Source organism: Numida meleagris, chromosome 3 (genome assembly GCF_002078875.1).
Source record: "Numida meleagris isolate 19003 breed g44 Domestic line chromosome 3, NumMel1.0, whole genome shotgun sequence".
Lineage (NCBI taxonomy): Eukaryota > Metazoa > Chordata > Aves > Galliformes > Numididae > Numida > Numida meleagris.
The window spans coordinates 8,069,361-8,086,214 of NC_034411.1; the positions used below are offsets into that span (position 1 = coordinate 8,069,361).

A 16,854-nucleotide genomic window follows, 5' to 3' on the forward strand; every position below is an offset into this window, starting at 1 on the left:
TATGTTGCATGCTCTCTGTCTTAAGCCTTGTTATTCAAACCGTTCTCTTGTTTAACCATATTCACTTACTTAGCACAAAATACTTGTAGGCTAGTTGCAAATAGTTAATGAATCTCTTCACAGTAAACTTGTGCTACCACGGATGTGTATGCAGGACTAAACAAAAAATAGCAAAAATAAAAGCAAGAAGACTTGAATGCAGATGCACTGTAACTTGTCAAAGACAACTTGATGCAGCACTAGGGGACAATTGTTGCCCTCCTGTGAACATGAGGAGACAAAAGCAAAATAGTCACTTTGTTCCCTATTGCAGCAAGAAATGGAAGAAACATAGTGCTTCCTAAATTGTATGGCTGAGATTGAAAAAGTGTTTCTGGAGTACTGTAGGGTCTTCCACGATTCCTTTGGGCTTCAGAAAAAGCAAGCAAAATGTGCACAGAAGGCAAACATAGAAGATAAGGAGCTGAAAGACACTGAGAGCCAGAAACTCAGAAGGGGCTTTGGAAAGGTGAGGAAAGTGGGGTTAGGAGCATAAACAAAAGGCAGGGAAATGAGGACAAAAGGCTAAATACAGATAAGGGGCCATACAGAGTAATGTAAAAGGGTAGAGTGGGAGTACAGATCACAGTAGAATAAGACAACGTAGGATGTGTGTGGTGGACTGTAGAGGAGACCAGAAGCATAAGGGATGGACAGAAGAGGGTGGAGCTTTTAATACAATATTAAAATATTAAAACGCTTGTATATTTCTAGATCTAAATCTGAAAAATGCTCAGATAAACAGAAGCGTTCGCCCCCCCAGCTTTCCTTTGAATGCCCCACCAATCTGCCTTAAGCCTTTTCTAGAAGGACCCACTCTTGTGAGAGAAATATTAATTCACTCTACATGCTGAGACAATCTTTGACCTGCCTGCTGAGTCTGCCAAAAAGGTGCCAGTTATTGTACTTTTTAAGGTGCGAGTGTCTGTACTTACTAGAATTGAGAAATAGAGTCACCTTTTCAAAAAGGCTATCCTCACCTCGTAATAATCATGAGCCAATGATTTTAATCTTTACTGCAGGCTGAAAGGTTTTATATCCAGTTGAACATAACTGGCAACATCCATTTTCACAGTATCAGTGAGATTATGGGCTAAGTATTTTTCTACCATCAGTTTCCAGAAAAAAATTGAACAGTGTGATGGTGGGTCCTGTGAGCTGTGTGAAAGCGCTCTGTAACTACAGGCTGTAGTACAAGTATGGGTTAGAAGATGGTGCAGCAGCCTGAGATGGGCATCATCTTCAGCTCCCACTGAAACAGAGATACAGAGCTTTGCTGGTATAGGCCCCGAATAAAGAATATGGAATATCTCTAAAAACAGGCGTTCAGTATACAAAATTAAAATTAAAGGCCTCTTAATTATATGCCATGAATCCATTACAACAGTATTTATGGAATGAGTAATAATTTTCACTTTAAATTCTTATCTATAATTAAAAAATACAGGAACTGAATTATAAGTATAAAACTATCTCTTAGGTGTTCCTTGCCACTTGAGTAGCACTCCTGTATTTTATTATGATGTCACTACCTATAATAATGCAATGCGTTATATCATTATGTAAAATGTTGAGCAGAGGTGGATTTATTAGGAAGCCTTGGGGAGCTGTAACCTTCTTGCCCCCACCCTTTTGTTGTGCACTGCCTACTAAGTGTATTTGTGTAATGGGGGAGTGGCTGCACAACCTCCTCCTGCTTCTGTATAACAGCCTCATCTAGCCATGTACAGAACATGGAATGAGATGGAATAATTTTTCATTCGTTAACTATGGCATTGCTGACTCATGGCTTTGCTTCATTCTGATCAAGCATTCGTAAGTTGTACTTGCCATATTTTCTAATGCATGAAATTATCTTGTTTGTTTGACACACACATGCAGGCACAAACACATGCCTGCCCTCTTTTATTCAAACTTTTCTCCCTCTTTCAGATAGACAGTGAATAAAATAACATAGCATGAGCTGGAAGCAAAGGCTGGATGGGCAGGTAAAGCAGCTGAGGAGTTGGAGAATTAGAATTAGGATGTGCAGCTCCATGTGTCTGCTGTTTCGTTCACGTGTTTCTGAATACACAATTTATGTTTTGTTTTTTCATGGAAAAGCACTAAAATTCAAAATGATTTGGACCTTATCATCTGATAATTCCATTATCCATCCCTCTTCTACCAGCTTCAAGTACACGTATGTTTCCTTATGAAGCAAAGCTCTGTTCTAAATACCAGGATAATGCATTTGTCTTTTTCAAGTGTAAAGTGCAGCTCTGATCACATCCACTGATATAATTTTGAATTCATTCACAGAAAAATTCTGCTTTGTCCAAGTCCAAAAATGAAAATTATGTGTTTTTGCTGTTACTGGTTTTATTCCTTCATAAATCTTCTCAAAAGAGTTGCGTACTCTTCCCAGTGTTCAGTGTAAGATGCTGCTGGTTAAATGCAAAGATGAATTTAGCTACATATTGGGCAGAACATTCATGAAATACAGGAGATGAGAAAGTAGGTAATCCTTAGTGTCAAGGGAGATCTGTCTCTTGCCAGTACTGGGTTTTGTGAATCATTTAACTTTTCAAGAGTTGTGAAGTGCACAGATACACCACCTGGCATGATTATTTGACGTAGTTATTGCTTACTTCCAAGACAACCTTTGGGAAACTAAAATAGAGCTCTTTCCCTCTGCAGCAAGTACACAGTACTAACTAACCCTTTGTAACAGGTTCTTCTATCCCTAAACTGCAGTCTGCAAAGTAGACTTGCACTGTGAGTGTTCCATCCTAAACAGGACCCTAAATCAAAGGTGAGAAAATGCCTAAACTTCATAGTAATTCCTCATCCCATTTGCTGCCACTGTATGGAACTGAGGGACAAAGTCAGCAAAGAGCTTTTATGATCCCTTTAAAGAGCACCCTAAAAGTAGAATCTATAATTATATTGGTACATAGTGTGTCACGAAATATGTATAAACATTAATGATGACATGGTTCAGGACTGAGAATGTCTTTTATATTCATAAGGTAACCTATTAGGCATTAAATTATGCCTTCAGATAAAATGACCACTGATGTCAGTCAGGTTCTCTATGGTGGCCACATGAGCGGAATTCATCTCTACGGGAGTAAGTTCAGTAGCAGCGTTCTGACTAAAGTAGCACCTTCTGGAGAGAACTTTGAAGAGTCATTTTATGTCATCTTGTAAGAACGATCAAAACCAAAGGTTTTCATATTGCCATGGCACTGATAAATGAGAACTTCAATGGCTGTGATGGACCTGCACATGAATAGATCCCCTGGTCATGCTTCTTGACCTGTTTTAGAAACATGAAATAAAGGCACCTATTCAATGGGACTAGGTAATTTTTTTAGTTAAAGAGATATTTAAATCTCAGGAAAAGTTTAGAATATCTTTGCTTGAGTCCTATATTGCTAATGAATTTTTTATTAAAGCACCTCCACAACAGGTTTCATTTTCAGTCAGATGCTTTGATGCCTCAGGAGTGGCTTCAGGATTTAATTCTCTAATGACGATCACAATGTAAGAAATATTGAACAAAATATCAGGAAAAAAAAATGCAAATAACGTGACATCACTGCTTGGGAATAAAATCCCTTGAAGATAAAACACAAGAAACCTCCATCAGAGATTTGGGCAAGATATTCTGCCGAACCAAATGGAGGACATTGCTTGAAGGATGGGACAAGTGACCCTTTTGACACACTTAGAACAGTCCTAGAGCTACCCTGCTATGGAGCAGTATCCCCCAGCCACTGACTGGCTGGCTGCTTGGTGGCCCCAAGTGTCAGAACTCTCAATTCTCTGTCTCGTCCCCACCCATGAGACTACACTTAAAAAAAGAAAGAAAGAAAGAAAAAAAGAAAAGGAAAACAGAATAACCATGCTGGACTAATGTTCTTTGTGTCAAGGCTATTTCCACATGCTGGCTAATCTGACTTTGATATTACTACTTTTAGAAGTTGAGGGCAAAAGGCAACTATTGTTTTGTTATGTTGTGTTATGTAACTGACAATCTGCCCTCATAAAGTAACATTTCCTTCTGTACAACTGTACAAGTACCTCAAAGTCTGAGGGGCTTTGGGCATACATCAAGAGTAAAAACAATACAAAAGTATACTATATTCATGGATGAAAACCCAAGTATAAGTTCATACCAACATGGCTTCATATTTAAGCTGCTGCAGTAAGCAAGCCTCAGCTTTTCATTGTATGTCATCATTTACTCCTTCCTCAACAGCTTAGTCACTGATGATGGCTCCTTCTGGAGTGACATTCAAATACCTCTTCTTGAGGTCTTGACCAGGAACTTTAATTAAAGCTGTTTTTTTTTTTTTCTTTTTCCTTGCAGTGTTTCCACATTGATTTGTGTCTCATCTCCTTACCATGACTTTTTTTCTCCATCATTAGAGCCTTCCTGAACCCCACCATCACAGTTCACTTTCCTGTGTGTGGACATTCTGTCCTAAGCTCTGCTCATGAGATCAGAACAGAACATACCTTGGCAATCTGTAATCTCTTCGTAGTGTGCGAAAATTGTCTTTTTTCTTCCCTAAAAGAACTTTGTTTTTCTTATTTTTCTCCCTCTACATTCAGTGTCCTCCAGGAAGTGCTATTTGAAGAGCCATGTAACCCTAGACTCCTGTCCTCAAATGCAGAGCTCCCTTCTATTGTTCTTAAGAACTTCTTAAGGAAAGGATACAAAAAGTAAAATTTAGGACAAAAGTCAGCAATAGTCAATTGTCCAGTAACTGAATGTAGCAGCCTGGGAGTTCACCTCACCTCTCTCAACTCAATCATGTAGCATTTGGATGTTCTACACACTCATGTATGCTGTAGTTAGCAGGAGGATGTGGGCACCCGAAGGGTGAGTAATCTCATTGAAGGGAGATACCTATGATAAGCACGAAAAATCAAATGTCTGCCTATCTCTATCAGTTAACTATAAAGGAAACCTACCTGATTAGCCATGTAAAAATGAGCTATTTGAAGGTAAATGAAATGATTTGCACTGTAAATGTCTAGCTCCTGTATCTCATTATTACTGGCCAGTTAACAGAAAGATAAGTGCTCAGGTAGAGTTACTGTAATAGAAGGAGAGAAGCGCAAAGCCTAGCAAAAATATTTGAAGAAAGGCTCACAGAAAGATACCAAAACCTGGTAGGCACACAGATCTCTTGAAATCCCCTTCTAACCAGTTGACCAGGATAGGAGAGGGCAGGGGCATTTCTTAGTTTATAATATTACATACTTAAATATTGGTGAAACAGGTTACAGTGTAGGTAGATAAGCAATAATGTGTGACCAGCAGCAGGTAAAATTTGTTGAGAATTGCCAGAGGAGGTCAAGCATAAAATAGCTGAACTACATACTGTGGTGTGCAGCCTCTTATTCTAAATGATCTTAGAATCTTAAGACAAGAACATGGGAAATATTATCTCAATTTTGGTTTTGTTGTCTCTCTGCAGAGACCTATAGAGCTCTAGTCCTCTAAGTCTAACCTCTGTGCCAGTCAAATTAGTGGAAACTGCATTTAAAAAAAATGGTGAACGTGCAAATGTGTATTGAGGAAGAGTCAGCAGGACTGTAAAGGCAAATCACGTCTCATAAAACCCTAGATTCTTTGATATCAGCAGTTATTGTCAGTAACAGATATCCAGCTGCTTTTCACAACAGTTTGACCATTGAAGACCTTTTTGGAATGTCTCTCACCAAAATGTCTTAAAGACACAAAGATGTCGTAGGGTAAGAGAGAACCCTTTTGTAGATAAGTAATTCATTAGAAAGTAAGAAACAGAGTAAAAGATCAGTGTCTCACTGAGTGGAAGTCACCGAACGTAGGTATAGCAGATCTATACACATAAGTAATGTGGAAAAGGAGCAAATAGTAAGGTGCCAGTATTTGCTCATGACCATAAATTATTCAGATAAGTAAAAAATGACAGAAAAATGACTTCACAGGACTCAATAACACAGTATCAAAATAGAAAATAAAGTTCGATGTAAACAAGTTCCAAGTGAAGCGCATGGCAGGACATGACTTCCAACTTCATGTGTAAAATGGTGGAGTCTGAGCAGCTTTGTGAAGAAAAATTTAGTTGTGTAACTGACAGTCAGTTCAGTGCTCAACACAAGCATGGAATGCCAGGTATTTTTAGAAAAAAAACAGAAAACAAAACAATGAACTTCAGTTCACCTGAGTTGTGAATATAGTGTATAGTTTTGGAGTCCCGTGATCTGTAAGAGGATATAGTAGAACTCAGAGAGCTTCAGGAAGGCCAGCTGGGATGATTAAAGGCATGAAGCAGCTTTAGTGAAGGGAATGACTGAATAGAACTCCTCAACCTATAGAAGAGACAACTGAGATAGAGATCTATTAAATCATCAGTGTTAGAGAGAAAGAGTACAGTAAATGACTGTTCACTGCTTCTTCTAACACAAAAGCTAGGGGGTCATCAAGCAAAATTAGCACGTGGCAGGTTCAAAATAAAGTGATTCTTGACATAGCATATAATTAAAATATGAAGCTCCTTACCACAGGATGTTATGGGTGGTAGAATTGCGTATGAGTTCAAATGGAAGACTCAGGAAAGAGAAATTCACTGAGGAATACCAGTGCGGAAACCACCTCTAGCTCAGCAAATCACTGAACCCCTAATTGTTGGAGACTACTGGGGGAAGTATCTCCATAGGCTTGCCCAGTTGTTACATTCTCTCCTAGGTGCCTGCCTATTGGTATGATGCTATGTTAGATTTACCTTTGGTCTAAGCAAATAGTCATTCTTACAATTTTTGTTCTTGTATGTGATACCGTGCAGAAAAAAAAAAAACAAAAAACACATAAAATGTGCATTAGTTTTCCATTTGCTCTCCAAAAATGTGCCAAAATTCACATGACAAAGTTCTAGAAAATGTCTTGTCTGGCTCTCCTTCTGTCTGTATTTGCTATATTGAAGTTCTTTTGTGGAGGACTTGTATAAACATTCCCACTGCATTATTTTAGTATAAAGAAACAGTATCGATATTGACAAACCTAAACAGAATAAGTAAGTATGCTGTAGCTGAACTCTAATTCAACAGGTAATTGAACATTTGGTCCTGCAACAGGACTTTACAATTAGGTATTTATCCTTAGGTAGCCAGTTTTTAGAAAATACTGAGCTGATGTATTTTCTCTGAGAAGCCTTAGCACTAAAAGCATGCATCTTATCTAATAAGAGGCACGAGGGAGAATTGGCCCTGCACCTCGTGGGAAGTCAAGGAGGAAAAGAATATGTTCTTCCTAACTTTAATACCAACTTTCCATCTGCTGCAGATTGAAATTTCAGAGATATCTCACATATACAATAGAAGTTTATAGTAGATGCAGCAACTCATCCTTAACCATTGCAGTGACACTGGACCTCTGTTATTGAGCTGTCTTTAGTGTGTAGACATGCTGATATGTTTGCTCAATAAAATACAACTTTAAAGGCATACTGTTAAATTTACATGATCACCAGAGTAAGAGGTATAAAGCTGGAACAGAAGAAAAGCAAAAGAATTAATGCAGTAAGGGCTAGGATTTAACAGATGGGATTGAGTAAAATAAATGTGAAACAACGGGTGTCAATGACTCTTATCGGCATTTTTAATTAACATCTGTTTTTAGCCCAGAGTACTTTGGAAGAGTATGTTGGAGTGTGTCTGTATTGAAAGATAAAGGTAGGCTGTTGAGAAGTTACTGAATGGTAAGAGGTTGGGGGAATGGAGGGGTTTGGTGCAGGGAGGAGGTGGTGTTTGCTGGATGAGTATTAGTTGCAGCCTAGAGAAACCTGAAGGAAACCCTCTGTGATGAAATTGTAGCATAGGAGAATATTGCTATGGCAACAAAATATTTTTGCTTGAAGGAAAATGAATATGAAAAAGGAAATACAGAGTGTGGGAAATTCAAAGCAAGTACACATTGCAAGAATAGAAAATAATAGAATACAGGTTAGAAAGAAAGGAACCATCCTAGTTTCAATTGATACAATATTAAGTTAGAGTAGTAAAACATTGTTGTTCTCCAGACTTTCATAGCAATTGGTAATGAAAATCCTAGAGCACTTGTCATACAGGAAGAAATTATCCTACATATGGGAAAACATTGCTGTTTCCCGAACAGTCATCCTCTTCAATGGTTAACTCCATTCTGCAAGAGCCCAGGCTAACATGACTGCCCATCATCATGTGTACAACATAAATGTTCATAGAATCATAATCGGTTAAATAATATTTCTGTGGTTTAGACATAGGACAGTTCTATAGTATTAAATTGTCTTTTATAGTTAACTGAGCAAAGGACAAGAAATAAATGATGTGGCTTCTGTATCTAGAGCTACTAATTTTTCTAGAATATTTCATACAACTAGACTGCTTCTTACTAAATATGTATAGTAAAAGTTTAACTGCTACCTTCTTACTAGACTCCTTCATTCAAAAATTACCTTACTTCACCTGAAAATCTGACTTTAAAATGCCTGAACAGCTTCTCTTTGAACCCTGAGGTCTGTTCTGAGAAGAAGCATGTATGCTTAGCAGAATCATCTCAACAATTTCTCACAGGAACACGTTTGATTTCTTAGACCTGAGTCCTATAAGATAGGAATCACATGGTAAGATCCTTTTGTTTGTTTTTTTTTTTCAGGTTGGCAGTGTCTTCAAGATTCACCACCTGTTACAGCACTCCACGGCTTTCTATGGCCAAGGAGTCATACTGTCTGGCTCCCCTTATTAGCTTTCTCTTTCCTCCTATTTTTTTAATTTGGTTTGTTTATTTCCTTGCTTCATACCAGAGGGTACCCTTTGATGTGAAGGGCATTTGGTTCTACGCCCAACACTCTATGAAGTTATAGGTGTACTTCCTTACGTTTGCAGATACCTAATTTGACAGTATAGCTCAAGTAGCAGTGGCTTTGGAGTGGCTTCAGGTATCTATGCTCCCTTGAAATTTTCTCAGTTATTCATGAACTTTTACTTGAAGCATAATCATGTAGGACCTTTAGAGGGCTACATAAGAGATTTTTTAAAACCATTCGCTCATGCCCCAAATCCAGTACTTCATTTAGCATGCCCATATTTAGGACCCATAGAAAATTATAGGTCATAAACCCATATGTTAATGCTCTGCTAAATTTGGGCCCAAAGAGATGTATAGATTATACCAGGACAACCTTCAGAGCTTCAATATACAGAACATAGTGTAGATTATGCCCTTGACTCGCATAACATGTAGACCTGGTGGCTGTTTCTCCATGGCCCCTTTGGTGTGCTCTGCAGCACTCTCTCATTGTTGGTACTAGAGTATCTTAGAAGGCAACAAGGTTGTGGGCCCCACTCAGAGGTTTATGTGTCCTATTCAAAAAGCTCATAATCTAAAAAACTAGAAGGATAACAGCGTGACTTTGTCAAAATAATGCTAGCATCTCAGAGGTCATAAATAACCAGTCCATCCATTGATTCTTCCATCAGTTCCCTTCTGACTTCAAGAATCATTGATGAATCTCAGCTAAACGTTGCACATGGTTAGTAGTCTCAACGATAAGCAACTGCCTGACAGGTTTGAGAAAATCAGCAACCAGTTAGGGTTAAATAATGTCCCGGTAATTATCTCCATTCCAAAAGGCTAAGCAAAAGTTCAGCAGTTACGTTCTGCCATTCATCAAATGCACTACTTAACTCCAAACACAGTCTGCATTGATTCTTGCTCCAACCATCGTTGGATGGGAGCTGAGAATACCCTGCTGGGGAAGAGCGCTATATTGCTTGGGGGATATTTTGGCAAGGAATGTAGGGAACACATAGTTACTGTGCTGAGCCTTGTATAGAAGGAGCTATAAAGAAACTAATTAAAAGACAGGTTTGCTGCTCACAGAATAGTTGCTTTTAAAAAGCACTCATGGTTTCAATTTCTGGTCATGTTGCATGAAACTTCTGTTATGCCTGGTGCTGAACAAAAAGAAATAATAACCTATCTGCAGTTAACTGATATCCAGTAATGAATTTATATTTGTCAAAGGTAATCAGTAGTATTGGGATAGTACGTTATCCAAACAAATAATGTGAGAATATCAAGTTCATTCAAAAATTATGAGGTTGAGGCCACCAGACCATGGAGTCTGAAGCACAAATTCAGTTTGATGGGAAAGGAAAAGATTCTTTGGAGCATTCATGGTCTTTGGTCTGCCTTCAGGTCTCTGCAACTATCTAATTTAAAATAGGGTATTCAACTGAACTCACGTGGGTAAAATCAAACCAGTTTTGTTGTCTTCACTTTGATGTGTTGTTTGTTGTTGTCTTATTAATGAAATATAAGATCTTAATGTATCCATTCCTCTACAGGAACTCTCAGTAGAGAGTCAGTATTACAACATTCTCTATAAAATATCAAGTCTTTGGCTAATACTGTATTTTTAGAGATGAAACGTTACATAGCAATCTGAGTCTTCAGAGTTTATTGAAACTTAACTACAATAGAATTTCAGGGCTGTCATAGTGACGACAGTTGAAGTTGCGCCATTTGTACCTGAAGGTATTTAAGCTGGATTCTGCAGTGCAGCTACAAGTCTAAATCAGTGGCTTTATGTTCAACAGTTGGTTGAAAACCATGCTATTCCTATTTAAAATCAACCACTTAGCAACCTAGCCACACACTTTTTACATTCTTTAACCAGATAATCTAATTATTCTGGCTCAGAATTCCACAGAACAGAGTTCAGAGTCATTTTACAGACATCATTCTTTATTTTAATATTGTCTAATTTAAAAGGGAAAAAAATCAGATAATAACAACGTTTTTTTGAGGGGGGGAAAAAAAGCATGAAAACCATTTCTGTTCCAAAAATTGCTGATATGAGAACTTACGGGAAACAGCTCCTTTTATGAATAATTATTATTATTGTGTTTAAGAAATGGGCAAGATGCCTAGAAATTGAATGAAAGAATGAGCTATTAAATTGAAATATTAAATGAAATAACTGAATTAAAAGTGATCACGTAAACTCTGCAGTAAATGTTGAGAGCTGTAGCTGATTGAACATATTTTCATCATCTGTTCTGTATGCTTAAATACAATTGCTTGATGTAAGTAAACACTTGATTGATATTCTGAATACTTTAAAATCTGCATATGCATCACAGAATACCGAACAATTAAAACTTAATTTCAGTGTAGTTTGATTGCATGTAAATTATTTCAATATTCATTTTTTTCCTGTTCTGTTTGCTGTGTGCATATTTAATATTCACTTTTTGAATGCATATCACCCTTGATTGGGCTGCGAGATGAGGAGGACTCTGAAATTTCTTCCATTAAAAAGGATTGCCTTATAAACGTTATTTGTGCCACAGCTCTTCCCCTGCAGATTATTTTCTAAATGTTGTGTACCCTTATTGAAGACAAGGAAAAAAACGGCTGCAAGCGTCCTTTATCAGCCCAGCACATGGAATATGCTTACATGGTCGATGGGCATGTCTAAGAAGGCTTGTTGGTTGTAACTAGTCCCTAAAGAAATGTTTCCATCTTTCCTGCACTACATTTCTCTCTTGCTTGCGTGAGCTCTCTCTCTCTTCCCTTCCTCCTCCTCCTTTTTTTCCTCATTCCCAGACTTCTTATTATGTGTTTCAGTATTATGGATAAATATTTTTAAGTTGACAATTTTCAGCCTGGAAAAACCTATCTCCGTCTTTAAGTGCCCACATTCAATTCCATTGTGTAGTGATCAGAAGGACCAACGTGATGGAAAACATGTTACAAAAGAGGTGGAAGGACTGGCACAATAGCAAGGTGCCACAAGGGAAGGGAAGTAGATCACTCACCCATTCTGGGTTTGTAGGGAAGGGCTTCTACCATGGAGGGATCTCCAGAAAGAGATTCTTCCTCCGGGACAGTCAGCCCTTCAATGAGGCCTAAGAGGGGTGGAGCCTGGCTCACACAGGTGAATTGCCTTCACCTGTGCTCCCAGGGCTCACTGGGTCTTTCCTCCAGGTGCTCAATCAGTGGTACAGGCCATGACTCAGCAGTTCCCATACACGTTGCCATGGAATGCAAATGACAAAATTCTGCTTTTGAGATATTTGCGAAACTTATTATTTGAATCTTTTATTTAAAAAAAGAAAACAAATATCTGTGGCTTTCCTGGCATCTTTTCAGTTCGATCACCTTCTCAGAATGCACATAGACAGGAGATCTGCCCCTCCACCATGGAAGGTCTGGGCTCTTCTCTGTCCTCACCATTTTTGGCCCACATTATGCTTGTCTTATCACTCCTGTTACCTGTTGTTTCTTTGCCGATAAAACAGGTGCACTAATAGCTATCTTATTAGAGTTTTGGAGGATAGGGAGAAAGATCACCTAAGAGTGTATAATAACAGTATTACTCTACTATAGGGGAATTTAAACTTAATATTATATGTGCTAAACAGCTGGCAGAGAGATGTTTTCCTATCTGACCCCTATATTTAATCGCAGTTTGTGAGTTTTAATCTTGAAGGTCATATTTCTGTGGGCTCTCGCTTTGACCAAACAAGTGGCTGAACTTCATGGTTTGCAGGCAGATTTCCTTATCTCTCTTTTTCAAGGGACACGTAAGTCTTGATTGCTGGAGTTATTGTGAAGTAAGCAGTAAGTAACAAGGGGGAGAAGAGGGGGGAAGACACGCACTTCAGGACCAGGATCCTATGGATGCTATTTTACAAAGTAAATATTTTACTGTGTAATGGCAGCACAGGAACAAAAGGGAAGGTACTCTGATGGGGGAATTTTTTGGTTTGAGGAGCTGATAAACTGTAAGGGAATTATGTTAGCAATAGCAACAAGACTTCTCATGACAAAGCATGCCTTTAAAAGAGGTGTTATTAGCTTGAGATCTCTCTCCTGCTGGGCAGGACTCTCTGTAATTGTTTCTGTAGAATAAGAACAACACAACTCCCATGAAAAAAGACTCAAAATAACAAGTGTTTTCTGGTAAAGATAGCTTAAAAAAACCTGGACATTCTTGACTGATTTAGAACGGTTTGCCTAAGTAATGCAAATTTGTCACCCTTGTTTGAAACCTCCACCGTATTTTAAAGCAATTCCATGTCTAATAATTTATGAAGTGTCTGTGATTGTTACTTCTAGCTCTCTTGGTTAGTGAAGAGCATTTCTTTCTTGGGCAGCCCTTTTTTTTCTTTCTTCCCCTCAGTACAGCTTTGAAAATAACAAGCTAACTTCACAGTTTTATGAATAGGGGCCATAATGAGACCGAAGTGTATACGTTGATTAAAGGAAAAAAAAAATGTTGAATTCTTTGTGAAACAGTGAAGAACTGACAGTCATGGCTTTTGGGCCATGACTCTGTTCTGCAGGACAATCAAAAGAAAAAGTTACTTTACATTTTTTAGTTGCACACATTTTTGCTTTGCTAGAGCAAATGTCATTCAAATAGTCTGTATGGTTCTAACTTTGGAAAAACAGAATTATGATGCTGACTTTTTTTTTAGCTGGTTGTAAAGCCTGTTTCTGTTTGGTTCCCAGTTTTGCCTCTAAGTACCAAGAATGTAGATTTAATTCATAATTGAAAAGAAAAATGTGCCAGGAGAAGATAAACAAGACAGCTATTTAAGATACACCTATTTTAACATGTGCTTAATTGTCTTAATTAAAGAAAAGCTTTAGAAGCATCGTTACAACACAGTGTGTTTCACTGGGAAATCCTTCATAGAAAGCACATTGAAAAACTTCAGAGATACGTAGATGTGCATGATAGAACGATGGGCGCTGTTCATTCCCTGGTGATCAGGAGGTTAATCTTGCTTCATCCCTTCCCCTCCCTTAAACAGGTTCTGTGAGGAGGACTGCAGATTAGTGCTCGGAAGAAACCGTGGGGAGCTTAGCTCTGGGGAGGGCAGGGCTCCCCACTCCAGGTCTTAGGAACCTCACCTGGAGAGTTCCTTTCCTATTTAAGCTGAAGTATTATGCCTTCTTGTCGCAAATGTTATTCCTTGCAGAAAGGCCTCAGTGGCTCTATCTCACCGTCTGCTGAATCATTCCAAATGTGTCGTGGAAGAGGAGAGAGCAATAAGGCTGTAGCAAGAGGGAGGCAGGGAACCACTTAAGCATTGGCCAGAAGCAGGCATCGCAGTATGGGACATAATAGGTGACTCCTTCAGCTACCCGGGGAAAGGAGGATTCCCATGTCTCCATGCTGGCCTTAGGAAGAGCTACAGCATTTCCTGAGATACCTTCAAGGTGCAGAATTCTATACATACTGACATCCATATGGTGCTGTCTGACAGCATACACTGGGAAAGCACAAACTGCACCTTTCTATCACTGAAAAATTACAGTGCTGCTTTTTCCTCACTGGGGTAAAGAAGCTGTTTCCTTCCCAGACTTCAAGCATCAACAAATGTTTAACTTATGGAACTGTGAACAAAGGAAAATTTTACCACTGACGGGAAAATGGAAAGTCATTCTGCACAGAATCATTTACTTCACAACTCTAAATAAGAGAGGGGTGTTCTGTTGTTTCCCAAATTAAAAATAATCTCACCAGATCCATTTTTGTACAGTTTAAAACATGAGGTACCAGAAAATGTGTACAAACAGAATGCCTTCCTCGTGGTACGGAGTGATTGTCACATAGTGGTTATCTGCATCTAGTATAAAAGGGGCATGAGCCCAGTGCAATGTCTGGTCTCTGGGTAGGAAGGAGGTGGCGGTCTGTGTCCTTACAAATGGAAGGAGCTGTTGTTCAGTGAGCCTTCAGCCACCAAAATGATGGTCTCGGTATGACGTGATAAAGCTCTCCTGGGTTAATGGTAATGGCGAAGTTCTGCATCCACACTGCTCCCTTCCTACTCTGCTGCACCTCTAGGAGATTCTGAGGTGGTGTCTTCCTGAGCTCGTCTGCACGTTATCTTGGTGGGTGGTTCTCTCTTCTTCCACTCCTTGTTTTCCCTCCTTGACACAGCGTGCTTCACCATGGGATCTTCAGAAAATTCTCAGGACTTGTGGCAGACTGTGCCAACGCTGAGAGAGTTAGGGGCAAAGCAGTGTCACCCCCTCCACCCCACTGGAAAAGCAGATCCTGGGCATTCATGACTGTTCAGCATGACTCCAGTGGGTGATCATCTTCAGGTAGCTGCACTGAGGCAGTCTGTAATGACAAAACCCAATGCAATCTTCTCCAAGGACCTCTGAAGAGTCCTGACCTGACTTCAGAGGTCCTTGTAAAAGATTGCACTGCATCCTTGCAGAAGATTGTGATCTGTGGAGACAGAGCCTTCTGAAGTCCTTGGGGACGTCCTTGGGGACTTCAGATTTGGGGTCAGTCATTTCTGGAGAGGATTTTGAGTTTCCTACCACTGTTAGTGGGGCTAACATTTATCAATGTAATTGATGAAATCTTTCCAAGGATTAATTAATGATCTCCAGGATCTTCAGATCCTTCAGATTCAATTAGATCTGATGGGACTGAAGACTGGACATAATGCTTCCTGAAGGTTTTAAAAAATGAAGGGAGTTAAGGGCAGCCACTGTCCTACCTTACCGTTCTGCGGTCCCATTACAAGCTATCAGTTTTACTCAGTAAAGCATTGGCAACGCTTTTGAGGAGAATCAAAGGACTTCTCTGCTCATTAACAAAACTGGATGCACGTCTTACACTGTCCTCAGCAAGTGACATATTTCCTTTTTCTTGCAGGTATCAGAGATTTGAAAAGGCATTTCTACTAGCTGTTGACATAGGTGCTCGGGACCTCTTTATGGTGAGTCATCTCTGGAGACAGAGACTGTTGTCAGGATGTTAGTTGTCAGCTTTTTGCACATTAAAAAGGATCCGTGTCATTTGCAGCCTTAGACACATACTGAAGACAGAGTTATTTTACCTGGCTTGTCCCTTGCCATCTCAAAATTTGTCAATGGCAATCGAGTGTCTTTAGAATCACTGACATTTTCCCTAGCATGGCCTAAAGGCTACTCTTTATTTTCTAGGAATTAATGTTTATGTTTTTGAACTTTCACCTTCTTCATCTGTCCTAATGTGGGTGAATGTCATCTTTCACTCTAATAAGCTTATACGTTTCTAATCCGTTCCTTTAAGACGTACAACTGCTGAGTCCTGGACACAAGAGCTGGCCATATCCTGGGGATCCTGAATGCTCTCAGTTTGTCTCTTAGGGTTTTGTGAAAAGTGACAAATTATGAACGCTTCTACAGGTACTTTTAAAACAACAAAGCTCAGCAGCGTCAACCCAAGGGTTTTTACATTTCATGCACTCTCTGCCCCCTCCCATTTAATTAGCTACAAAAGTAAAATTAACCAGCTCTTAAAAGGTCTTCTGTGTGAGCTCTGCAGGAGGCTCTTGTTTTATAAGATCTTGCACCACAATGTCACAGCGAGGTCAGATGGACAAAGCCAGTCATGCTTTCCTAGTCTCTCAGCATGTTGCTGCTCCACAGCTGATTTCATTGTTTTCAAAGAAACAATAGAAAAGGGCCTTGCTTAAAAAAAAAAAAAGGCCCTTTGAACGATTCCTTTGCTTGACTCTTTTGCATAATGAAGACATTCTGTTGTTTAAATTAAGCTTTGACACTAGATGTTAATATCATTTATCCCATTAAGTCACTTGCCCTGCTAGTTTGATCTTGATATTTAAATTGTATGTTAAATTACACAATTAAATCCTACTTTTATGGGTTATGAAAATTCCCTTCTAATTATATAAAAAGTTGTGTGAACCTTTTGATGTTTTTTTCACGGCTCTAATCATCTGGCTTGTTCCATCTAATTAGAAAGATGTGAG

At 39.0% G+C, this 16,854-nt stretch overlaps 1 protein-coding gene across 6 annotated transcripts in view; it reads left to right on the top strand.

Annotated features, from left to right (window-relative positions):
- Positions 1 to 16,854, top strand: part of WDPCP (WD repeat containing planar cell polarity effector) — a 147,958-nt gene that overhangs the window by 92,868 nt on the left and 38,236 nt on the right. For all 6 annotated transcript variants that reach the window (XM_021390630.1, XM_021390632.1, XM_021390631.1 and 3 more), the window contains one exon: positions 15,753 to 15,816. In XM_021390630.1, the coding sequence (XP_021246305.1) occupies positions 15,753 to 15,816 (64 nt within the window). The remainder of the gene's footprint in view (positions 1 to 15,752; positions 15,817 to 16,854) is intronic.